General features: G+C 42.0%; 1 protein-coding gene across 2 annotated transcripts in view; it reads left to right on the top strand.

Annotated features, from left to right (window-relative positions):
- LOC124797969 (zinc finger protein 184-like) overlaps window positions 1-26,293 on the top strand; it is a 362,232-nt gene that overhangs the window by 69,465 nt on the left and 266,474 nt on the right. For both annotated transcript variants that reach the window (XM_047261138.1, XM_047261137.1), the window contains exon 4: window positions 15,385-15,593. In XM_047261138.1, coding sequence (XP_047117094.1) covers window positions 15,385-15,593 — 209 coding nt within the window. The remainder of the gene's footprint in view (window positions 1-15,384; window positions 15,594-26,293) is intronic.

Genomic DNA, 26,293 nt, shown 5'->3' with positions numbered 1-26,293 from the left:
CTGCAGAATATGAGTCACCGAAAATCCACGTGCAACACTGGAACACATTTTTTGCAGCCCCAAAATTAATGTGTTTTGTGCCCTTAGCAAATTGAAAGTGTACAGCCCTTTCTTCTTTACAGAGAAAACTGTCACTTATATTGTTTATCTGAATATACAGGGTGATTCAAAAAGAATACCACAACTTTAGGAATTTAAAACTCTGCAACGACAAAAGGCAGAGCTAATCACTATCTGTCGGCGAATTAAGGGAGCTACAAAGTTTCATTTAGTTGTACATTTGTTCGCTTGAGGCGCTGTTGACTAGGCATCAGCGTCAGTTGATGCTAAGATGGAGACCGCTCAACAGAAAGCTTTTTGTGTTATTGAGTACGGCAGAAGAGAATCGACGACAGTTGTTCAGCGTGCATTTCGAACGAAGTATGGTGTTAAACCTCCTGATAGGTGGTGTATTAAACGTTGGTATAAACAGTTTACAGAGAATGGGTGTTTGTGCAAAGGCCAGGCAGCCCGTGACAGAGCACTTCATCACTGGCCTCCAAGAAGCCCTGATCTTACCCCCTGCGATTTTTTCTTATGGGGGTATGTTAAGGATATGGTGTTTCGGCCACCTCTCCCAGCCACCATTGATGATTTGAAACGAGAAATAACAGCAGCTATCCAAACTGTTACGCCTGATATGCTACAGAGAGTGTGGAACGAGTTGGAGTATCGGGTTGATATTGCTCGAGTGTCTGGAGGGGGCCATATTGAACATCTCTGAACTTGTTTTTGAGTGAAAAAAAAACCTTTTTAAATATTCTTTGTAATGATGTATAACAGAAGGTTATATTATGTTTCTTTCATTAAATACACATTTTTAAAGTTGTGGTATTCTTTTTGAATCACCCTGTACTTGAAAACTTTTTAATTCCACAGATTTATAAAGATAATGTTGATGGGATGTTTTACTACCAGCAAGATGGTGCATCACTTCATTTCCTTGTGGAAGTTTGAGGTTACCTCTTTAATTGCCTCCCATGTCAGTGGATTGGTTATGGAGGGCCAACCGCATGCCACCTCATTCCCCAGACTTGACACCACTGGAATTTCTTCCTCTGGGGTTTCATTAAACACCATGTGTATGTTCCTACCCACCAAAGAGTTTAGCCAACCTGAAAAATTGTATCTATGCTGCCATTCCACAGGTTACACTCGATTTGCTTCAATGAGTGTGGGAAGAAATTGATTACCAGTGGAATGTTTGCCACTTCATAAATGGTAGTCACACTGAACCAAAATGACACTTGGAGCTTTTATGTGAAACTTGAGGTTGTTTGCTACAATATGACTCATCTACCAATTCTGTAAGTTATCTCAAGAAATTTCCATATCATTCCAAAGTTGTAAAGTCCTTTTTGACTCACTTCTCTTGAGAGAGCTGGTTGTTTGGTTGATTGATTTTGGGTAGGGGACCAAACACCAAGGTCATCAGTCCCTCTTGAGGGGCAGAATATTTTATTTCCTATATCTGCTACAGTAATCATATCACAAATGCTGATCTAGTACTAAAAATTACACTGAAGTGCCAAAGAAACTGGTATAGGCATGTGTATTCAAATACAGAGATATGTAAACTGGCAGAATACGGTGCTGCGGTCGGCAATGCTTGTGTAAGACAACAATTGTCTGGTGCTATTGTTAGAACAGTTACTGCTACTACAATGGTGGGTTATCAAGACTTAAGTGAGTTTGAATGTGGTGTTGTAGTCGGCGCACAAGCAATGGGACACAGCATCTGCAAGGTAGCAATGATACTATGAATATCAGGAATCTGGTAAAACATCAAATCTCCAACATCAGTGCAGCTGGCAAAAGATTCTGCAAGAACAGGACCAACAATGACTGAAGAGAATCATTCAATGTGTCAGAAGGGCATCCCTTCTGGAAATTGCAAGTGTCAGCATGCAAACTATTCAACAAAACATCATCGACATGGGCTTTCTGAGTTGAAGGCCCACTTGTGTACCCATGATGACTGCACGACATGAAGCTTTACGCCTCGCCTGGGCCCGTCAACACTGACATTGGGCTATTGATGACTGGAAACATGTTGCCTGGTTGGATGAATCTCATTTCAAATTGTATTGGGTGGATAGCCGTGTATGGATATGGAGACAACCTCATAAACTATGGACCCTGCATGTCAGCAGGAGACTGTTGAAGCTGGTGGAGGCTCTGTAATGGCGTGGAGAGTGCGCAGTTGGAGTGACATAGAACTGATACAACTCTGAGAGGTGACACATACATAAGCATCCTGTTTGATCACCTGCATCCATTCATGTTGATTGTAGATTCTGATGGACTTGGTAATTCCAGCAGGACAATGTGACACCCACATGTCCGAAACTGCTACAGAGTGGCTCCAGGAATGCTCTTCTGAGTTAAAACACTTCCACTGGCCACCAAACTCCCGAGACGTGAACATTATTGAGTACATCTGGAATACCTTGCAACATGCTGTTCAGAAGAGATCTCCACCCGTTGCACTCTTACGGATTTATGGACAGCCCTGCAGGATTCATGGTGTCAGTTCCCTCCAGCACTACTTCAGACATTAGTTGAGTCTCTGCCACATATCTGGGACGCCTTGCAATGTGCTGTTCAGAAGAGATCTCCACCCCCACAAACTCTTACAGATTTATGGACACCCCTGCAGGATTCATGGTGTCAGTTCCCTCCAGCACTACTTCAGACATTTGTTGAGTCTGACACCTCTACAACAGAATTAGTGCATGCATCAGGCATCCAGACCTGAGAGTGTGCAGTGTCTTGTTTTTAAAGTGCTCAGACAGGCAGGCAAGCACATGTGCACGTGTGTGCGCACACACACACACACACACACACACACACACACACACACACACACACACACACACACAGAGAGAGAGAGAGAGAGAGAGAGAGAGAGAGAGGGGGGGGGGGGTGTAGGGGGGGGGGGGGTTAGCGTAGTAAGTTTATTTCAATCAGTTCTTGTATAAACTGATTAAAAAGACTAAACCATTTTCAACTGACTTATTCATTATCCAGAGCCCAACTTTATGATCTATTGATAATGAATAGTCAGTTGAAACGGTTTGTAGACATTAAGCAATTTATCTGAGTATTGACTGAACTAAACTTCATAATCACTAAAAAATGGGCTTCATAATTGAGCACAATCTGTTGCAGCTGTTGATTCTACCCAGCAGAACACCCTTTGTAAACTGCGAAGTGAGGCATATCCAATTGCTGTGGAACTCATCATTAAGACTGTTGTAACGTCCAGAGATCTGAAAAGACAGGAAGATGAAGAGGTTGCAGTATACAGAAAAAATCAAAAGACTTAATAACAAAGTGGAAAAAATGCTGTCTAATGCACTGCTTTAACTCACATAAATATGACCATTTTATCTTACCTGACTGACAGAATATGCAAACGATATGCACTGAATACAGTTCAGCTGTGCAGAAGCCCAGAACAGCATGTTTTGTTGCACAATGGTGCACTTAAACATGATAAGAATCCAGAGCTTTCAGTGGAGAAAACAGTAATTCAGGAAGGGAAATTTACGAGGTGCATTCAAGTTCTAAGGCCTCCGATTTTTTTTCTCCGGGCTGGAAAGAGATAGAAACATGCGAATTGTTTTAAAATGAGGCCGCGTTCATTGTCAATACGTCCCAGAGATGAACAAATTCCTTCCTGCACTGCAACAAAAACGTCCGGGAAGGGCTGCGCGTGTGCTGTTTCACCAAGACAACGCACCCGCACATCGAGCTAACGTTACGCAACAGTTTCTTCGTGATAACAACTTTGAAGTGATTCCTCATGCTCCCTACTCACCTGACCTGGCTCCTAGTGACTTTTGGCTTTTTCCAACAATGAAAGACACTCTCCTTGGCCGCACATTCACCAGCCGTGCTGCTATTGCCGCAGCGATTTTCCAGTGGTCAAAACATACTCCTAAAGAAGCCTTTGCCGCTACCATGGAATCATGGTGTCAGCGTTGTGAAAAATGAGTACGTCTGCAGGGCGATTACATCGAGAAGTAATGCCAGTTTCATCGATTTCGGGTGAGTAGTTAATTAGAAAAAAAATCGGAGGCCTTAGAACTTGAATGCACCTCGTATTTAATCAACTGTCATCTAAATTACTGAGATACTATCGTGGAACATGGTACCGGTTTTATTACCCATTGCTGTCCTGCAGCACCATGTAGTGAAAGCTTCTGTTCTCTTTTTATCTGCACTATTTCACATACACATGAAGCCTACACTCCAACTTATACTCTCTAAAATATGTTTCCAAAATTTAAATTTGTATTCAGTGCTGAAATATTTCTCATATTCATGAAAGCTTTCCTTCCTATTGCTAGTGTGCATTTTGTACCCATTTTCTGTATGCCTTCACCAGTTATTTTGTTGCCCAGAAAGCAAAACTTGTGCACTACCATACCTTTAGTGTGTATTTTCCAATCTAATACCCCCAGAATCCTCTGAATTTATTAAGCTGCACTCCATTACTCTCATTTCACTTTTGTTAAAACTGTTTTTTTTAATGTTATCTCTCTTCGAGGCACTGGCTATTCCAATCAGCTGGTCTTTTGAGTCCTTTGCCATTTCTGACAGACATACATTGTCACTCGAGAAACCTTTTAGTTATCACTTCTTCCCTCAGAACTTAAGTTGTTTTACTTCATCTGTCTGACAGACATATAATGGTATGGTAAGGAGTTCCAGAACCTGCAGGAAGGATCACCTCAGTGTGGAGAGAGCTAAAAGTAGCAAATGATTCCACAGCTACTTGTCTCTGTCCTGGGCTAATGAGTGGCCACAGTATTCTGTTTCAGGATTTGTACTTCTCAGATGAGTACTGAGACACAGCCAGCAATAAACCTGACAAACAAATGGCTGAAAACAAGACACCAATATGAGTTCTCAGCAAGGCAAACAAGATGATGTGCATTCAGCAGTCTGTGTTTAAACATTGAGAATTGGATTTATAATGTTATGTTTATGCTGTTAAAAGCACACATCCCTCAGCCTTTAGTCTGATTTTAAATGTAGCTTCTCTCCTTAGTGTAATGAGAAGTGCTGCTCTGACCTCTGTCAGGTTTACAGTATATCAGAGGTCTTGTCATTTAAGCTAATTGCAAAGATTCTCACAACCTTTTGGGTAGTGAAGTTGAAATACATCAGAATTATTGAAGATAGTGAGATAAGTTCATGACAAGAGTTAATGAATATCTTAAGTTATAACTACACTGGTGTCCAAAATTAAAGCAACAAACTGCTATTTTCACATCTTGTGTCTAATTCATGGTATAATCATACAAACTGTCAACAGGTGTCTGTAAAATTGTGTTCAGCATGGAATGTGGCATTCCAGTCAATGGACAACCATGACAACAATGAAATCAGGACACCTATCAAACAGCCCAGTGTGTACCGAGTAGTCCCACATCCACAATTGCTGTGTATAGAGTCGCAGAGGGCACTATGGCAGAAAGAAGACACCTACAAGACTCTCTGTAGTGGAGGGCCATAAGCACACTCACAAAATGATGTAGTTGAATGGCTTAATGTGAATCGTTCTGTTGTTTTTGGATGTGGTGCCAAATTATAGAGACTGAAACGGTATCCCAAAGACCAGGGCAGGACTGAGTATGATATTAGAAAGAGAGGAGTGTTGTTTGGCTGTAAGGGCATGACGGTACCACCTTAGTATTGCACAGCAACTGGCATTTGACCTTGCAGCATCCACTGGACATGTTATATTGAGACAGATGGTGACAGAGGGCTTCGGCAGAGTGGCCTTCATTGTCGCAGACCTGCTGTATATGTACCTCTGATGTGTCTTCACAGAAGGAAACGTCTAGAGTGGAGTCATCAATATACCACATGGACATCAAACTGTGGACCAGTATTCTTTGCACAGATAAGTCCAAATTTGGTCTGGAGAGTGATTCTCCAAGCATCTGGAAGGAACATAAAGCACGATTTCAAGATGCAAGCATTGTGGTAACAGACCAATATTGAGGAGGATCCCTAATGGTGTGGGCAGTGATTATGTGGACCACTCGAACACCTTTTCATGTAATTGTACGGGTGAATCGGCAAGGTTTAACTGCTGTTAGGTATTGTGATGGTATCTTGGGGCCTCATGTGCAGTTGTTGCTAGGTGGTGTGAACACAGCTTTCGATTTGAGGGATGATAACGCTTGACCTCATAGAGAATGGGCGTGAACTGCTTGCTCTCCTAATTTAACTTCCATAGAGCATGTCTGGGATGCACTAGGCAGATAAGTTGCATCATGTCAGCATCCATCAACCACTGTACAAGACTTGCGAGCAGCTTTGCCGGAAGTATGGGTGTTATTGTCTCAACATGAGATTGATGACATCTTTCACAGCATGCTGTGTCATTGTCGGGCCAGTATTGCTGCCAGAGTCGGTCACACCCCGTATTGAGCACGTAAACCAGTTGTCAGAATGTGTGTGGAAATCTGTTAAGTTGGAAAAAAATGAACATTTTTGTCTTCTGTTATGCATATAGCAGTTATTTATGTTCTGCATTCTGTACAGTGTTTCTACTTTACTAGCACCTGTTTATTCTGTTTCATGGCAAAATAATCACAACCTTGCAAAATTTCTGTGTTTTGCTTTAATTTTGGACATCAGTGTAAGTTTTTGGGAGACCAGGAGGATGAATTGCTTTCTTCAACATTGTGGCTCATGACAAAAAAACCTGATAGCAGTAACTTTCATTACAAAATGCCTTCACCCAGATAAAGATAAAAATTTGAAATGAAAGCAACAATAAGAGGTAAATGTGGAGGTGAACAGGTGAAAGATGTGGTGTCACCGCCAGACACCACACTTGCTAGGTGGTAGTTTTAAATCGGCCACGGTCCATTAATACATGTCGGACCCGCGTGTCACCACTGTGTGATCGCAGACCGAGCGCCACCACAAGGCAGGTCTCGAGATACGGGATAGCACCCGCCCCAGTTGTACGGACGACGGAGCTAGCGATGCACACTGTCGAAGCCTCGCTCATTTGCAGAGCAGATAGTTATAATAGCCTTCAGCTAAGTCAATGGCTACGACCTAGCCAGGCGCCATTAGTAACGTTGCATGTATCTATGGAGTCTCACTTATATCGTCAATAGCGATGTACCAAGGATGGATTAAAGTTAAGTATTCCAGAAGCTATGTACTTTTCTTTATAGCATTCATTACGTATCCTGTTACAGACCTATCTCTTGCCTGCGTGAACTAAACGCATGCCTTTCAGCTACTTCCGTGGCGTGGCTGTCTTGCTACGCCACAGCAAAAGATTCATTTGAAACACTCTAGATCATGTGACACGTACAAGATGAAACTCGTGTGTGTGTGTGTGTGTGTGTGTGTGTGTGTGTGTGTGTGTGTGTGTGTGTGTGTGTTGGGAGAGAGAGAGAGAGAGAGAGAGAGAGAGGGGGGGGCAGAGAGAGAGAGAGAGAGAGATAGAGAGAGAGAGAGAGGAGGGGGGGCAGAGAGAGAGAGAGAGAGAGAGAGAGAGAGAGAGAGAGAGAGAGAGAGAGAGAGAGCCTGCCTGAATCCAATTACTTTCATTTTATGGCTAATTTCTTTTGCAGTAATTATGAATATCCATTCTTGACTACTTTTAAGTGTATGTGTGTATGTTCCCCGGTCTTCATTGAGGAGTAGAGTTACTGCATCAGTAACCCAGGGCTGTGAAATTTTATTTTTGTTCAAGACTTTTAATCCTGAAGGGTAATTTTTATTGATTGCTGGCCTCTGTTGAAGAATGTGAAGTCAGATTTTGGCTGTCACATATGAGAAACCTATAATAATGTTTTAAAAAATTGTCATATTTATACAATGTTAAGACATTCTAACATATTAATAAAGACACTTACAGCTGTACTAGTAACTGCAAACTATTTACAAATGTATGTAGTAAACAGAACCACACAGCACAATATACTTAAAGCAATCATTAGGCAATGCTTTGTCGAATTGCTTCGTGGTTTCCAGTTTAATATGAAGAAGTAGCAGGATGTTTTTCTCTCGTTTCACTAGAGGTTCTCTTATCACATTTTTCTCCCTAGGATTCATTGTTGTTCCGTAAACCATTCTGTTCTACTCCAATGCAATTCACAGGCACAAACATCCCAGAGACACAGGAAGCAAGAAGACTTTTTACGGCCTGACTGTTGTCACAGGGGAGCTGTCCTATTACTTTCAGCTCTCCGCACACAATCCATTGATGTTTCCAATAATTTAATGCCTTCAGCAGCATCTCCATATTTTTGTAGCTTTCTTTTAAGTGCACAGAATATGCTACTGGTGCTGAACCGTACTTATTACCAATGTGTAGGCCTTGTTTTTTTAGAACCTATAAATAGCCTTCATTCATTAGTGTTGTATGTAACATCATATCTTCATAACACACTTTCAGTGTTTGCACAATAAACAAGAGAGCCTTCTATAATAAAATACTCACAAAATTCCTATTCTCATGAGTGACCAGTTGCCGGGGATGAGCAAATGATTTTCCTTCAACTGAGACTTCTTTTGTGGGTGTGGCGTCGTAATGAGGATCTGAAGTTTCACTTGGTGGTGGTTGTGGTGGTGGTGGTGATGGTGATGGTGATGAAGATTCTAAAGTAGTGGGTGGTTCAGGCATGGGAGTGTTAGGACCATGTAGTATTGATCTTATGGCTGATTTTAAGTTTTTCAACAATGTAGGAAAAGACAGATTGCTACTGACTGTAAAGAAGACACATCAAGTTGCACAATTAAAAGACACTTACATAAAGCTTTTGGCTGCAGCCTTCATCAGTAAAAGAGCGGCACACACAAGCGAGCAGACCTCACACACACACACACACACACACACACACACACACACACACACAAGCAAACACACCTCACGCACACATGACCACAAACCCAAGCATCTCGAGGTGGAATGCAACTGTAATTTGGGATGCAAGCAGCAATCTGGAGGGGGCAGGGAAGGGGAAGGGATAGTGGTGTATGAGTGGGGGAGAGAGAAATGCAGTCTGGTGGAGTGTGCAGGAACTAGACTGCCATCAGGTGCAGTGTCAGGAGGTTGTGGGGCAGAGAGGTTGGCAAAAAAGGAGAGGAGTGAGGATGATGAGGGCTGCAAATAAAGAGGGTGAGAAATGTGAATAGGAAGGAGATGACAGGGTTAGGGGCTGGAAACGGTTGGATGGAGGGTGTGGGAACAGTATGTTAACATAGGTTGAGGCCGAGTAATTAACAGGAGTTGAGAATGTAAGTATAACTCCCATCTGAACAGTTCAAAATAGTTGGTGGGGAAGGGGAGGACCCAGATGGTTCAGGTTGTGAAGCAGCTATTGAAATGAAGTGTGTTATGTTCAGCTGCACGTTGTGCCAGAGGCTCTTGGCCACAGTTTAGTGGTGGCCTTTCATCCTGGTGGACAGCTGGTTGGAAGTCACACCAATATAAAAAGCTGCACAGTGATTGCAGTAGAGCTTATAAGTGACATGGCTACTTTCACAGGTGGCCTGGCCCCTGATGGGGTAGGGAAAACCTATGACAGGACTGGAGTAGATAGTGCTGGGTGAGTGGATTGGGCAGATTTTGTACCTTGGTCTTTCACATGGATATGATCCTTGTGGCAAGGGGTTGGAATTAGGTGTGGCACAGGCATGGACTAGGATATTTTATAGATTGGGTGGGTGATGGAACACTATTTTAGGAGGGGTGAGAAGTATCTCGAGTATGATGACCTCATTTCAGGACATGATGATAGGTAATCGAAGTCCTGGTGAAGGACATGGTTAGGTTGTTCGCATCCAGTGTTATCCTGGGTAATGAAGGGGACATTCCTTTGTGGTTGGTTCTTGGGGGTGGTGGGAGGATTTGGAGTGTGAGAGGAAATGGCACGGGAGATGTGTTTGCGGAATAGGTCTGCGGGATAGTGCCTGTCTGTGAAGGCCTTGGTGAGACCCTTTAGCAACTGAGTGCAGGTGTTTTTTGTCACTGTAGATACACCACCCCTAGGTGACCAGGCTGAATGGGAGGGCCTTTTTGGTGTGAAAGGGATGACAGCTGTCAAAATACTAGTACTGTTGGTGTTTGGTGCATTTAATGTGGACAGAAGAGTGGGTAGAGGAATGGCATAGTGGGTTTGGAGACTGAATGATGTTGGAAAGATAGTGTTCAATTGTGGTAAGACCACAGGGAGGTGGCGTCAACAGTGAGGAAGTGGTTGGTGTCTCTGACGTGGGAGGCTAGATTACGGGCAACTGGTTTGGATGTGTTGGTCAATGAGAGCTGAAATTATTTCAGGAGGGCCACAATAACTGGTCATAGTGGGGCACCGAGGATTGTTGTGTTTATTGATTTTGGGGGGGGCATGTAGTACATGGGTGTGTGGGGTGTCATAGGGGGAGGAGGGAAATGGCTTCATAGGAGATGTTCTGGGAAGGGCCTAATGCTTCAAGCAGAGATTAGAGTTTGTGTTGGACTTCTGGGATGGGATCACTCTGACAGAGTTTATAGGTGGAGTAGTCACGTAATTGGCAGGGGCCTTCTGCCAGGTATTCAATGCGATTCAAAACAACAGTGGTGGAACCTTTGTCTGCAAGTCGGATGATTGGGTCATGATTTGTTTTGATGTTGTATATGGCTGTTCTTTCTCCTTCTGAGAGGTTGTTTTCTGAAGAAAGGACCTGGGGAAGGATGGTGAAGCTAAGTTGAAGGTATGGAAGACCTGGGAGGTGACCAGCAGTGGTTAGGTGAGAGGGGGGAGGATCACAGTTTGATGTTGGTATGAACTGGACGGGGGAGGGTTCAGTGTTGGAATCTGGGTGGTTTTGGTTGGAGGGATTGGTAGCAAATATATGCTTCCATGCTTCTACATACTCCCCAAAATCCAAAAACCCAAAATCGTGGATGCCCCATTGTGGCTAGTTATTGTGCCTAAACTGAAAGAATTTCGGCCCTCACTGACAAGGACCTCCAACCAGTTGCCTGTAATCTAGCCTCCCACATCAAAAACACCAACCACATCCTTCACCAACTCTCCACCATCCCTACCTCTTTACATCCAGGATCCCTACCTGTCACTGTTGATGCCAGCTCCCTGTACACCAACATCCAACATGTCTATTGTCTTACTGCTATTGAACTATACCTTTCCCAACATCCTTCAGACTCCAAATCCTCTGCCTCATTCCTCATACTTACTAACTTTATACTAAGCTACAGCTACTCATTTGAAGGGAAGGTATATAAACAAATCCACAGCAAAGCCATGGGCACCACATGATATCTTCCTTTGCCAACCTTTTTATGGGCCATCTAGAGGAGACCTTCCTAGCTTTCCAAAACACCAAACCCCTAGCCTGAATCAGTTTCATTGATGATATCTTCATGATCTGGACTCAAGGGCAAGACACCCTATCTTGGTTCCGTCACAGCCTCAACACCTCTCCCATCCACTTCATGTGGTCCTCCTCAGGCCAGCCTAGATGTTGACCTCCTCCACTCTGATGGCTCCATTCGCACCTCTGTCCACATTTAACCAATCAGCCACCAACAGTACCTGCATTTTGACAGCAGTCATCCCTTTCACACAAAAAAATCCCTCCTATACAGCCTGACCACTCAGGGACAGCTTATCTGCAGGGTCAAGACCTTCCTTACTCAGTATTCTGAGAGTCTCACCAAGGCCTGCACAGACAGGCACTGTCCTGCATACCTAGTCCACAAATAGACCTCCCATGTCATTTTCCCTCACACTCCTAATCCTCCAACCACCCCCAAGAACCAACCACAAAGGAGTGTTCCCTTCATCACCCAGTATCACCCCAGACTATAACAACTGAACCACATCCAACACCCAAGATACTTCCCACCCCTCCTATAGTGATGTTCCATTGCCCACCCAACCTACACAACATTCTAGTCCATCCCTATGCCACTCCCAATCCCAACTCCTTGCCACAAGGATCACATACATGTGGAAGACCCAAATGCTAAACTTCCCCAATCCACCCACCCATCATTTACTATTCCACTCTTATTACAGGTTTATCCAACCCCATCGGGGGTTGGGGCACCTGTGAAAGCAGTCATGTACCAGATCTGCTGCAATAATTACACAGCTTTTTATATTGGAATGACTACCAACTAGCTGTCCACCAGGATGAATGGACAACGCCAAACTGTGTTCAAGACCAATGTAGAATACCCTGTGGCACAACGTGCAGTTAAACATAACACACTTGATTTCAATGGCTGCTTCACTACCTGAACCATCTGGATCCTTCCCTCCACCACCAGATTTCCTCAACTGCACAGATGGGGGTTATCCTTAAAACACATTCTCCTTTTCCGTAATTATCCCGGACCCAACCTATGGTAACATATTTTTCCCACACCTTCCACTCAACAGTTTCCACCTTCTCTGTCCTATCATTGCTTTCCCATCTCTCACCTTCTTTATTTGTAGACCTCTGCCAACAAATCCACCCATCTTTTCCCACTCCTCTCCTTTTTGCTCCTTTTTTGTTCATCCCCCTGCACCACAACCACCTGATGCTGCACCTGTTGGCAGTCTGGTCCCAGCACAGTCCACGGACTGCATTTGTCTCTCTCCCCACCTATACACTATTATCCCTTCCCCTTCCTTGTCTCCTCCAGATTGCTGCTTGCCTCCCACATGATAGCAGCATCCGAACGTGACATGTTGGAGTTGGTGGTCATGTGTGCATGAGGTGTGCGTGTTTGTGTGTCTAAATGGCGTGTGTCTCTCTTTTAATGATGAAGGCTGTTTCTGAAAGCTTTTTGTAAGTGTCTTTTAATTGTGCCTGTCTGCGACTTGACGTGTCTTCTTTATGGTAAGTAGCAATCTGTTTTTTCCTACATTGTTGTTATTCCTACCTGGAGTTTCCATTGTTGGATTTTAGTTTTGGGTAATCAATTCCTTTCATACTGTTCTTGTTACACTCACCAACTTTCACCATATGAAAATATCAATCACCTACATGGTTTTCTTGTTCTCTCCATACTATTGGAATCCTGAATGGGATTTCCTCAAACATGCAATGCATGTTGGCCAAACAGAATGTGGCGTAAAAGTTTTGTCGTGGTCTCCTAACCTTAACCCTTTAACTGCTCTGGATGTGTTAACACGTGCGTCTTTGTACCTGTCCCTGTGTGCTCTGAACGTGTTTACATGCGCCACCAGTCCTTCCACCTGGTACTCTGAACGTGTCTACACATAGACACGTTCAGAGTATCAGGTAGAAGCACTGGTGACACATGTAAACACATTCAGAACACACAGGGACAGGTATAAAGATGCGCGCGTTGACACGTCCAGAGCAGTTAAAGGGTTAAACTGAAATAAGGTAGGTTTATTTTTTGACAAATGTGGTTATGTTCTTCTTCTGATTTTGAGAGACAGAGAGCTGCAGATGTGACAAAACACATCAGGGCTGTACATACATGACCTTCTTGATTATGTCACCATTATTAGACTGATATGACATAACATGGTAATGTTGACATACAAATTTCATTTCAAATTTATACTCAAATGACTGTGATGCATGTACGTGCCTCTAAACAACTCCAGAAGTATAACTCTTTTCACAGTCGACCATGTTGAATCACTTTAAAATCTATTGCAGTATATATAACGATGGAAATTTAAAAATAGGAAACATGAGGAATTATCTAAAACCTGTGAGTGTTAGAAGAAAACAGATTACATTTTTGTAAAGAGCATTAAAAAGCCACTGTAATTGACCAGATTTCATGTAAAGTGCTGAAGCATCACACTCCTGTATTATAGTTCCCTGACTTTAGGCTGAATTAAACCTATATTAAGTAATTGGCATCTGTACTTAGTCATATTTTCGCATCATATAACAAAAAGAGTCGTTTTTGTAAACAGTATGTGTATATGCAGTTTCTTTCTTAACTTGTAACTTTCTCTCCCCAAATTACAGACTTGTATCCCTCCTTATTAGTCAAATAACTTGTCATAATATCTGTAATCAAACATCACTAAATTGTAATTATTCTAACGATACTGTTGTCAAATGCTGCCTCTTATTTATTGTCATGTTCCAAGTACACTCTTAAGGGAAAAAAAAGAAAAAAAAAGACATATCACCAAGGAATTATCCATATTGGATGGAAATCGGTAGATGTGATATAATGTACCTGTACAGACAAACAATTGATTACAGCATGAGAAAAGTTGAATGATTTATTCAAAGAAAGTGCCTCACAAATTGAGTGAGTCAGTAATGTGTTTGCCAACATCTGTTGCTTATGCGAGCATTTCTTCGACTTGGCATGGATTGCTAGAGTTGTTTCGTGTGCTCCTGAGGGGTATTGTGCCAAATTCTGTCCAATTGGCATGTTAGGTCATCAAAGTTACAAGATGATTGAAATGTCCTGGCCATAATCCTCCAAATGTTCTCAATTGAGAGGGATCCGGTGACCTGGCTGGTCAAAGTAAGGTTTGGCAAGCACGAAAACAAACAGTAGAAACTCACATGGTTGTGGGTGGGCATTATTTTATTGAAATGTAAGACCAGGATGGCTTGTTATGAGGGCCAACAAAATGAGGTGTAGAATATTTTCATTGTACCACTGTACTGTAAAGGTACTGCGGTTGACAACCAAAGGGGTGTGCTGTAAAAAGATATGGCATCCCAGACCATCATCCCTGGTTGTCGGGCCTTATGGCAAATGAAAGTGAGATCAATATTGCCCTGCTGTCTGGGGTGTCTCCAGACATGTCTTTGGCTTGGCTTCTCATTGAATGGAGTAGAATTTTTTCAGTAATGAGTCCCACTTCGAATTGAGTCCCAATGACCAGCGAAGACATGTCTGGAGACATCCTGGCCAGCAGTGGTATACCAGCCTGACTGTCTCCTGCCATATGGGCTGACAACTAGGAGTGATGATTGTTTTAGAGTGTATTTTATACATGAGTAAGGGATAAAAAGACTATCTGGTTCCCTAGAAGTCTGGCTTAAAGACTCACATGGGGGGGGGGGGGGGGAGGAGTGGCCAATTGATTACATAAAAGACTCAAGCATTCCTTATCTTTACATGTCAGTTTTAACTTGGTAGTTACTGAGATAAAACACAAGACACAATTCCTGTTTCTTTGTTTCCTTTCTGCTGTCCTGCCGCATAGGAAGTAACTTGCTTTTTCCAATCCACATTGCATCCATCTAAAAGGACAAAGAAAAATTGTGCATATGATAGTTATTCAGTAATGCATATCATTGTTTGTCTGACAGCACTGTTGATTGTGTATGTACTTACTTGCATTATAGGTCACACATCAAAGCTGCATAATTCCAGTGTTCTTTCGCTACCTGATGAAAGCAAAAGCTCCACTTCTGAAACCCTCTACTGTCAGCTGAGAGTTGATTCTCTGGGTACAGCATCTCCTGAAATAGGGAATCCAATTGTTTTCAGTGAAAATGACATTTTGTCATTTGCTGTTGACCAGGCATCTCTCAACACGTCGACAACTACAAAGGTATGTTACTAGACATAGACTTTTCTTTATTTGTAATAAAAATAGGATCAGATATTAATCCAGAATGTTTATGTATTTATGTGGCATCTGTGACTGCAATGCTCAGAAGTCCATTTAATAACCTTTTTCCCCCAGCCTGTGCTGTTATTACTGTGCAACTTCTTTCTCTCTCTATTCTCATTTTTAAAATTAGCCATTTCAGCCTACAGCGTGGCAATTATTGAACTATATGAAAACAAATGTAAATTAGCTACAAACTATGGCGTACACACACTTTATTCATCATGTAAACATCACAACAGATATTCAGATTTAGGTTATGTCTTGTTCGATATGCCTACCATCATCGGCGATGATGTGGTGCAGACGAATAGTGCAATTCTGCATAACCCTCTGGAGTGTTAAAACATCGGGGCTTTCAATGATCTCCTGAATGGTTGTTTTCAGCTCAGCAATGGTTTTGGGATTATTGCTGTACACCTTGTTTTTAATACAGCCACACAAAAAGGAGTCACATGTGTTCAGATCCAGAGAATATGGTGGCCAATCGAGGCCCATGCTAGTGGCCTCTGGATACTCCAGAGCCAGATTGCAGATCCCAAAGTGCTCCTCCAGGACATCGAACGCTCTCCTGCTTTGATGCGGCTGAGCATCTTGTTGAAATCAGGATGCCATCTCTCAGTCCCCAAAATGTGCCAGTTTTGCTTATTGACAAACCCATCTGAATGAAAGTGGGCTTCATCGCTAAACCAAACCATGTATGTGCATACTAATTCCCATCATGCCCTGCATCCCACTGTACAATCTGAATGTTGTATTGCAAACCATTCAGACGTTACGACGATTTTATTTCATATAGTTCAATAATTGTCAGCCTGTATGTTCATACTATGTTTGTCCTGTATTTCTCTTTCATTCCTGGCCAGCCTGCTCTGTTTCTACCTTTGTCTCTGAGTTAATTCTTTTCTTATCTTTGTGCTACTTAATTGTATTGAACTATGTTCGAAAACCAGCTAACTGATTGCACTCTGCTGTCTTCTTTCGCATCAGCTCTCTAAATATTCTACTTCGTCAGTTTCCCTTATGTTCCAGCACTTCTTGTTATGCATACTTGAAGGGCATACTGTGGGATTATTAAGGCACACATACTACCAGTTTTATATTAAATGAGAAAAATTTCAGGTATCCCAGTCTGCAATGACTATGTTTGGACTTGGGGAAACTTTGAGCAGGTCCTCATGGATTGTTTCTTTAGTGTTTAATGAAGGGTAAACCACTTGTTGTGGTTTTTCTCTATCTTGGTTCTTACTACAAGCTCAGGACTTCTTTCATTGTGACACTGAGACATAACCTCCATTAAAAGTGACTGTAGAACTGCCTGAAATTCCCATGCTTGACACCTGTTTTTAATCTTCTCTGAGATCCCATGCATTTGCCAGGCCATTACTATGATAGCTTCTTAGAGATGTGATTCTAAGATTTGGGGATGATACGGAGCCTCTGTCCATCAGTTGCGAAATTATGTTATCATGTATGTAATTGCAGACTCTGAGAAACATTTCTTTAGCATTTGAAAAGACATGTTCTAACATGCTGTAGTAGATACTGTGACAAAATCAGATCCAGCTGTGGCCCTGCCCTGAGTAGAAGTGAAACTCCTACAGATCTTGGTAGTGGCTCATTGACAGAATGAAGTTAACTAGTGGTGTGGATGACTTGAACAGAGTGCTATGCCTTGATCTGAGCAGTATCTCATTTGCTGATTGGAGGATTTCATTCCTCATCACAGCATTAATATCGCATGAAATGGAGTCGCTTCAACATTTTCAGAAGAGTGGTGACCTTGATATCTTAGGAAAACATGGAATTCCCAGGCTTGGTCAAATTTTATTTCATGGGAACACATATCCATCATCAGGTCTCTAAGAGGGAGTTAAAAATTAATATATTTTGGAATTTGGAAACACAAATATGAACTTATTACACATAAAACAAAAAACAAACTTATTACATTACAAGGCCGTGACATAATTGTTTACCAAAATGGCTAACAATGTGCATAGTACTTAAAGAATAATAAGTAAAGGTTACAAATAATCGCACTAGTTTTGCTGGTGGAAGGGGTAGCCAGTTACGGATAACAGTTAGTTTGGTAAAAAGATGTAAGAAAACATAGTGCAATGATAAACTTTAAACAAAACAGATTGTAAATTAAGTACGTGCAAAACTAAACATTTGTAAATGTAGTAGCAGTAGAGTAAAATATGCCTGAAGGTACAAAGGATGAAAACTAAAACGTATACATATAGGTAAGATGAGGTAGCTGCTCAAGATGATATCAGCAGCCTGGGTAACCCATCTAGATGCAGTAGACATAGAATGGGCGTAGTGTGGGCAGTCAATCATTTTTCGATGTATAGGGCTCACCACATTGTAGTGGTGAGCTATGCAGATTGTGGCAGAGGCAGCAAGCAGCTCATAGATTGTGGATGGAGGCTTGTAGGAACCAAACTGTGGCTAATTACCATCACAATGTACTTTGTTGTAGCAAGCCTTAAAATGCCTAATTTAGAGCCATGATTAACACTTTGGCTGCCATGTGTATCCAGTTGATAAACAAGGTGGCTTCACTGGCAAGCCACTTGTATCAAATTGATACACACATTCCAGGCCATATGTGTAAATCTTATAAACACCCACAATGATTTTAAATGGACATATAGTTTCCCTGGCCTCCTGGAGAGGCCATGCACTTTTGGTTCCAAATTTTATTGCCGGATAATGTGACAGTCGGCTCTTGAAGATTGCTTTGCATTTACGACACCTGGTTACACTTGCGATAGCTCATGTGGCAATGTTGCTAGAGGTTATTTGTGTTCCTTGAAGATTTGAGCTTGTTTTCTTCTGAGTTTGTGGCTGTGTCTGACGTGGAGTCAACTACAGGTTGGTTGGACGAGAAAAGCAAATTAAGTGAGAGTGAGGCCAGTTTGTTAGGTGACATATTTGATAGCGATGACCCTGAATACTCACTTGAGAGTTCTGGTTGTGATTCCAACAATTCCAATGCAGGTGGGTTGAGAAAAAGAAAAAGGACAACTTTGGGAAATCAGTAACTGTGCCTCAAAGCGACATCTCCAAAGTTACTTGGCCTGACGTTACTGGAAATATGAATGATTTTTATCGTGACCTGTAATGAGAGAATTGCTGATCATGTGACGACAAAAATGACTGGAAGATGCAATAAACATGATTTTTAGTGATTGTTTTTTGATGACCAAGTTTTGGACATGATTGTCACCAAAATGAATTTTTACGCCGAGCAGTGAAATGTTGACAGTACTGTCAATGAAAAATATATGGAACACAGCAGACTGCAGCAATGAGTAGACACAAATAACAAAGGAATCCTGTGTTTTTTTGGACTTGGTATGTGGATTGGTTTGGATTGAAAATCTACACTCCAGAAATATGTTCAAAGAATATATTGTACAAAAATGAAGTAAGTAAAGCTTTGACCCACAACACTTTTGACACTTTTGACGATGCTACACTTTTCAGACAATTTTGGTACAAACAATGGCAAACTGTACAAAATTTCACATTTACTTGATCTACTAAGTGATAAATTTCACAAAGTGTATTGTTATGGTAAGAATATATGCATCAATGAAACTGTGGTGCTGTTTAGAGAAAGGATGGGATTTGGCCAGTATGTTGCGGGGAAATGTCATAAAGTACTCTCAAGCTATTCAGTCTGTGTGTTCATGGAGGTATACCTGGCATGGAAAAATGTGTGCTGGAAAGGAGATTGCCCACGCAGATCATAATGTCCTACGGTATAGAGATCGAGTTGATGGGTCCATTATTGAATGATGGACACACTTTGTACCTCATAAATTACTATGCAAGCATTGTCTTAGTCCATAAGTTGAATGAACATTCATCTCGCACCATTGGTACATTGAGGAATAACAGGAAGTACAATCCAATGACCATAGTGAGAGGAAAGTTCAAGAAAGGTGGAATGTTATGTGTGCAGAGTGACACAAATGTTGTTATAGGAAATGATCAGTAGAGATGTTCCAGAATGGTAGCAACCAACTCAAGAAAAGCAACTACAAAATCATATACAATTCTGAAATATAATTACACAAAACTCTTCAAAGATGTTTCTGATCAAATAGCATCTGATGCCTCCAATTTACAAAAAGGAGTAAAGTGGTTCCACAAGACTGCATGTGGGCTCCTCATGTTGCCAATGCTCATGCTGTCTACAAGCAGGTAATTGACAGAAATGTGCATGTAACAGCAGGTAATTGACAAAAATGTGCATGTAAATGAATTAAAAGAGAAAGTTGCACTTGTATTGATGAACATTGGAAACCCAAAATATATACCAGGATCACCAGGAACATCAAATTCAGGGAACCATGTCTTGGGAGAAACTTGCAGCTAGAGAAACAGGTGTATATCATGAAACTTCCTAGCAGATTAAAACTGTGTGCCCGACCGAGACTTGAACTCGGGACCTTTGCTTTTCGCGGGCAAGTGCTCTACCATTTGAGCTACCGAAGCACGACTCACACCCGGTACTCACAGCTTTACTTCTGCCAGTATCTCATCTCCTACCTTCCAAACTTTACAGAAGCTCTCCTGCGAACCTTGCAGAACTAGCACTCCTGAAAGAAAGGATATAGCGGAGACATGGCTTAGCCACAGCCTGGGGGATGTTTCCAGAATGAGTTTTTCACTCTGCAGTGGAGTGTGCGCTGATATGAAACTTCCTGGCAGATTAAAACTGTGTGCCCGACCGAGACTCGAACTCGGGACCTTTGCCTTTCGCGGGCAAGTGCCCGATTTCGAGTCTCGGTCCGGCACACAGTTTTAATCTGCCAGGAAGTTTCAAAAATGGTTCAAATGGCTCTGAGCACTATGGGACTCAACTGCTGTGGTCATCAGTCCCCTAGAACTTAGAACTACTTAAACCTAACTAACCTAAGGACATCACACACATCCATGCCCGAGGCAGGATTCGAACCTGCGACCGTAGCAGTCGCACGGTTCCGGACTGCGCGCCTAGAACTGCGAGACCACCGCGGCCGGCTGGAAGTTTCAATACAAGATATGTTGCTGTTTCATGTAACAGACACATTTCTTACAAAATAACCCAATGGATTTGCAAACACTAGATAAAAGTATATTTTCAGTTCATGAACATGTTCAGAAAAAAGTTAGTGTAATATGTCATTTAACAAAAATGGCAAATATCGAAGCACAGAACTGTGTAAACTAAAGTGTCAAGTTGTACCAAAGTGCTGTATACATCTGCCAAATGGGTAGAAACTTTTATCATATGATAAAAGGAACTGGTATACAAACATAGTAACAAGGCTGCATATTGTGTACACACCGACTCCACTGGTTGTACTATTAGTGTTATTGCACATGATGTGAAGATTTCACATCGCAAATGAAACAGTATTTTACATAATGTACTGAAAGAAATCGAAATTATCCTAATCTAAGAAACAGCTCTGAATAACACCCTGTTATGTTCAGGAGTTAATCATTTTCTTATATCTCATCTCTCTCTCTCCCTATCTCTCTCTCTCCATTTTTTTTTTTTTTTTTTTTTTTTTTTTTTTTTTTTTTTTTTTTTAAAAATCATGTAAGTGCCGATTGTGTAAAGCACTTGTTATAAGGTTAGCACAGATTAAACTGAACTTGGAAACTTCGTTGCACAGATGTTAACCTCAGTTATACTGCTGTGAATTAGGGTCATTTTGTGGCTAAAGTTCCACTGTAATTGCCAGTTTACAACCTACAGACTTTACAAAACAGCACTTTTGTTTTGTGTGGATACAAGCTGAAAAGTTGTAAATAAAAAATAACTTGTTATTAAAGCTGTACAAAGAATCCCAAAAATTAAGTAGTGTGAGTTGAAAGAAGAAGAAAATAAGAAAACTTTTTAAAATCTAGTAGCACAAAAATTGCCAAAAACTGAAAGGGGTAGTGTAGAGGAAGATTTGAACCTATTTAAAACATCAGTAGTTAACATTGCTGTGCAGATATGTGGCAGAACAAAGGGTAAAGTCAAAGGCAAAGAAACCAGTTGGTGGAAAAAAGAAATCAGAACCAGGGGCTGGTGTCAACAGATGAACATAAGGTGACAACTTTGGAGAAGGAATACCAACAAAAGAAACTCCAAGCAAAGAGAATTGTGAAAGAAGAAAAGGAGAAGAGTTGGGAAATATTCAGCCAGAAACTAGAACAGGATAACAAAGGGAACCAAAAACTGCTATATGGGTTATTGAAATGTAAGAGATCTTATAGAGAAGACATAAAAGCGATTGAAACAGAGGATGGGGATATTATCAGGGGCATGGAAGGTATCAGAGAAGAGATGAAGAATTGTTTTGAAATCTTACTGAATGGGGAAGGTGCACAAAAAGTGACACCAAAGTCATTGAGTCAGAGGAGGAGTAGGAGCCAATCTTTTGGTTAGAAACTGAGCATTCCCTGAAACAGATGAAAAGTGGGAAGGCAGTTGGAGTAGATGAGCTGACAGTGGATATGATTAAAGCCGCAAGAATCCATGGAATTCAATGGTTACACCGGCTACTGGGGGTGATGTGGTAGGAAAATGAATGGAAAAAAGGAATTATAATACCATTGTTCAAGAAAGGCAGTAGTTAGAAATGCAACAACTACTGAGGAATCACACTGTTATCACACTGCCTTAAGATAATGGAAAAGGTCACAGAAAAAAGATTGCGGAAAATTCTAGAACACCAGTTAGAGGAACAACAGCATGGGTTTAGAAGTAATAGGGGAACAATAGATCTCATTTTCTCTTTCCGTCAGTTAATGTTAGTGTACCAAGGGATAAAATATGGGAACGCTAGAGAAAACATAATGTTCCTCATTCATTAATTAAAAAAGTCCAGATGCTGTACGATGATTGTGAGAGCAGTGTACAAGTAGAAGGTGGAAGATCAAAATGGTTTGAGACAAAGAGAGGTGTTCGGCAAGGCAGTTCGCTCTCCCGTTTACTCTTCATTACACTTATGGACACAATCGTGAAAGAAATCAAGGAGGAAGAAAATGAAGATCTCAGTGATCCATTAAATTTCGGGCATGCAGCCGCGCAAATAAAATTTCTTCTACTGATATTTCGGCCGCGTATCGTCCGGCCATCTTCAGAGCGAGTCACAAGACTGATGACAAGGTGCCAAGCGCGGCCTTATATGCTCCACCGCGGCGGTACTGCGCATGCGGGTCACAGATGCTGCGCCGCCTGTGGCGAAAGCGTACGGACGTTCGATGTGCTTATCGATGTTTGATCGGCGGCGATGACACGGTGACGACTTCTCTGCAATTTAATTAGTCCAAGAGCCGGATTCCATGCTTTGTCCAAATTGAAACCTTTATCTCTGTTTATTAAATTGTTGGCTAATCGAATTTCTATGGCTTCCTTGAATACAGAATCCCAAAAAGAAGACGTGGATGTTAAAATCTTCACATCACTGTAATTCATGGAATGACCCGTATCAATACAATGTTCGGCCACAGCTGACTTGTCTGGTTGTAATAGGCGTGTGTATCTTCGGTGCTCCACACACCTTTCATGAACGGTGCGTGTTGTTTGACCTATGTATGACTGCTCACAATTTCCGCAAGGAATCTGGTACACACCCGCCTTACGAAGCAATAAATCGTCCTTTACAGAGCCGAGTAAAGCCGCAATCTTCGTGGGGGGCCGGAAGATCACCTTAACACTGTGTTTCTCTAGAATACGGCCTATCTTTGAAGAAAGAGCACCCACATAAGGCAGAAACGCCCTAGAACTGAAGAAATTACTATCTTCTTCCGCATCGTATACCTTCTTTTTAGGTTTTACATCGAATGCTCTACGAATTTGTTGCGGAGAATATCCATTCGATTTAAAAATACTCTTGAGGTATATTAGCTCTCCTTGTAAATTGTCTTCATCGGATACACAGTGCGCCCGATGCACTAAGGTCTTAAGGACACCCATGCTCTGAGAAGGGTGATGGCAGCTACTGGCATGAAGGTATAGATTTGTATGCGTTGGTTTCCGATGTACGGCATGTCCTAATGTGCCATCACTTTTACGGCGAACGACAACATCCAGAAAGGGGAGGCACCCGTCTTTTTCTATTTCCATGGTAAATTTAATGCTAGCATGGATAGAATTCAAATGCTGAAGAAATCGATGTAATTCATCCATACCATGGGGCCATACCACGAATGTGTCGTCCACGTACCTCCAGAAGACCGTGGGTTTAAAACATGCTGAGTCCAGTGCCTTGTCCTCGAAGTCTTCCATGAATAAATTAGCTACCAGAGGGGAGAGGGGGCTTCCCATGGCAACACCGTCAATTTGCTCATAAAATTCACCATCAAACTGAAAATAAGATGATAAAAGCACATGTTCAAATAAGGCCGTAATGTTCTTATCAAAATGTTGGTTGATAAGAGCTAAAGAGTCCTTTAAAGGTACCTTGGTGTATAATGATACTACGTCAAAACTAACAAGAACATCCATACTATTTAGCCTGACATTGCTAAGCCTCTGAATAAAATCCATAGAATTACGAATGTGGTGACTACATTTTCCTACCAATGGTTTTAATAAGGAAGCTAAACATTTGGCAGAAAAATATGTTGGTGAACCAATAGTGCTCGTTATAGGTCTCATAGACAAGTCCTCTAGACGCTCATCCTTACCCATCTTGTGAACTTTAGGAAGACCATAAAATCTCGGTGGTACTGCACCTCGTACTTTTAAACTTCTTATGACTTCCGTCGGTAGTGATGAAGCGTTCAGCAAGGCAGCAGTCCTTATTGTCACCTTGTTAGTAGGATCTTTGTTAATCTTCCGGTATGCACCAGAACTAAGTAGACCACATATCTTTTCCTTGTAGACTTCCTGAGGCAAAAGGACGGTAGCATTACCTTTATCAGCACGCAGGACGACTGTATCAGTATCCTCACACAGCTTTCGTATCGCACGTCTTTCTTCCTTGGAAACGTTGCTTCTTTGTGGACGATGCTTCGTGATTGCTTGACAGGTTTCTCGTCTGATTTCTTCCGCAGAATCCTCTGATAGTGGTCGGACAGCTTCTCAGAGCATGGGTGTCCTTAAGACCTTAGTGCATCGGGCGCACTGTGTATCCGATGAAGACAATTTACAAGGAGAGCTAATATACCTCAAGAGTATTTTTAAATCGAATGGATATTCTCCGCAACAAATTCGTAGAGCATTCGATGTAAAACCTAAAAAGAAGGTATACGATGCGGAAGAAGATAGTAATTTCTTCAGTTCTAGGGCGTTTCTGCCTTATGTGGGTGCTCTTTCTTCAAAGATAGGCCGTATTCTAGAGAAACACAGTGTTAAGGTGATCTTCCGGCCCCCCACGAAGATTGCGGCTTTACTCGGCTCTGTAAAGGACGATTTATTGCTTCGTAAGGCGGGTGTGTACCAGATTCCTTGCGGAAATTGTGAGCAGTCATACATAGGTCAAACAACACGCACCGTTCATGAAAGGTGTGTGGAGCACCGAAGATACACACGCCTATTACAACCAGACAAGTCAGCTGTGGCCGAACATTGTATTGATACGGGTCATTCCATGAATTACAGTGATGTGAAGATTTTAACATCCACGTCTTCTTTTTGGGATTCTGTATTCAAGGAAGCCATAGAAATTCGATTAGCCAACAATTTAATAAACAGAGATAAAGGTTTCAATTTGGACAAAGCATGGAATCCGGCTCTTGGACTAATTAAATTGCAGAGAAGTCGTCACCGTGTCATCGCCGCCGATCAAACATCGATAAGCACATCGAACGTCCGTACGCTTTCGCCACAGGCGGCGCAGCATCTGTGACCCGCATGCGCAGTACCGCCGCGGTGGAGCATATAAGGCCGCCCTTGGCACCTTGTCATCAGTCTTGTGACTCGCTCTGAAGATGGCCGGACGATACGCGGCCGAAGTATCAGTAGAAGAAATTTTATTTGCGCGGCTGCATGCCCGAAATTTAATGGATTATTCATTACGCCGCGAGAAGTTGGAAATGCACATCAAGTACCTCTTCGGGGAGGAGATGGTTTCATGGGTCCATAGTTTGGACAAATTAAGACACCAGAGAGCAAGACTATTGAGCTCCTTGAGTTTCTTACTGAAGTGCCGCGACCATGGAGTTGTCCCAAAATTTGCAAGGTTGGTTCACTTTGTTAAGAATGCTGCAGTAAATAGAATATTACATAGAGCTGGTTCCGCTATTGTCAGAGAAAGAATTCGTTTTACTCGTCGGAAGTTGGACAATGTTTCTGAACATCTGTATCATCTGCATCTGAAGGTTGCAGCTGTTTTATCTCCTGACTCCTGGGACTGGATCGATGGCACGACATGGGCTAAGTCTGACTGGGTTCGCGAAGTGGCCACGAAAAGGCAGATTACCAAGTATAGCCGATTGGACCAGCCTTCTCAGGTGGACTCAGTTATTCGACGCCCTGTCATAAATTTGACGGGTAAGGAATTGGACGAAGCTACGTTGTCTGTCTTAAGTAAAGGGCTAAATTTTGCCCCTACTCCCAAGACTTTGCCGATATCATCTTTCATCAGTGCCATTGAAGAAGCTGTCCGACCACTATCAGAGGATTCTGCGGAAGA

This window comes from Schistocerca piceifrons, chromosome 5 (genome assembly GCF_021461385.2).
Source record: "Schistocerca piceifrons isolate TAMUIC-IGC-003096 chromosome 5, iqSchPice1.1, whole genome shotgun sequence".
NCBI lineage: Eukaryota > Metazoa > Arthropoda > Insecta > Orthoptera > Acrididae > Schistocerca > Schistocerca piceifrons.
The sequence above is the reverse complement of the archived record's forward strand: the minus strand, read 5'-3'. Positions and strand labels throughout refer to the sequence as shown.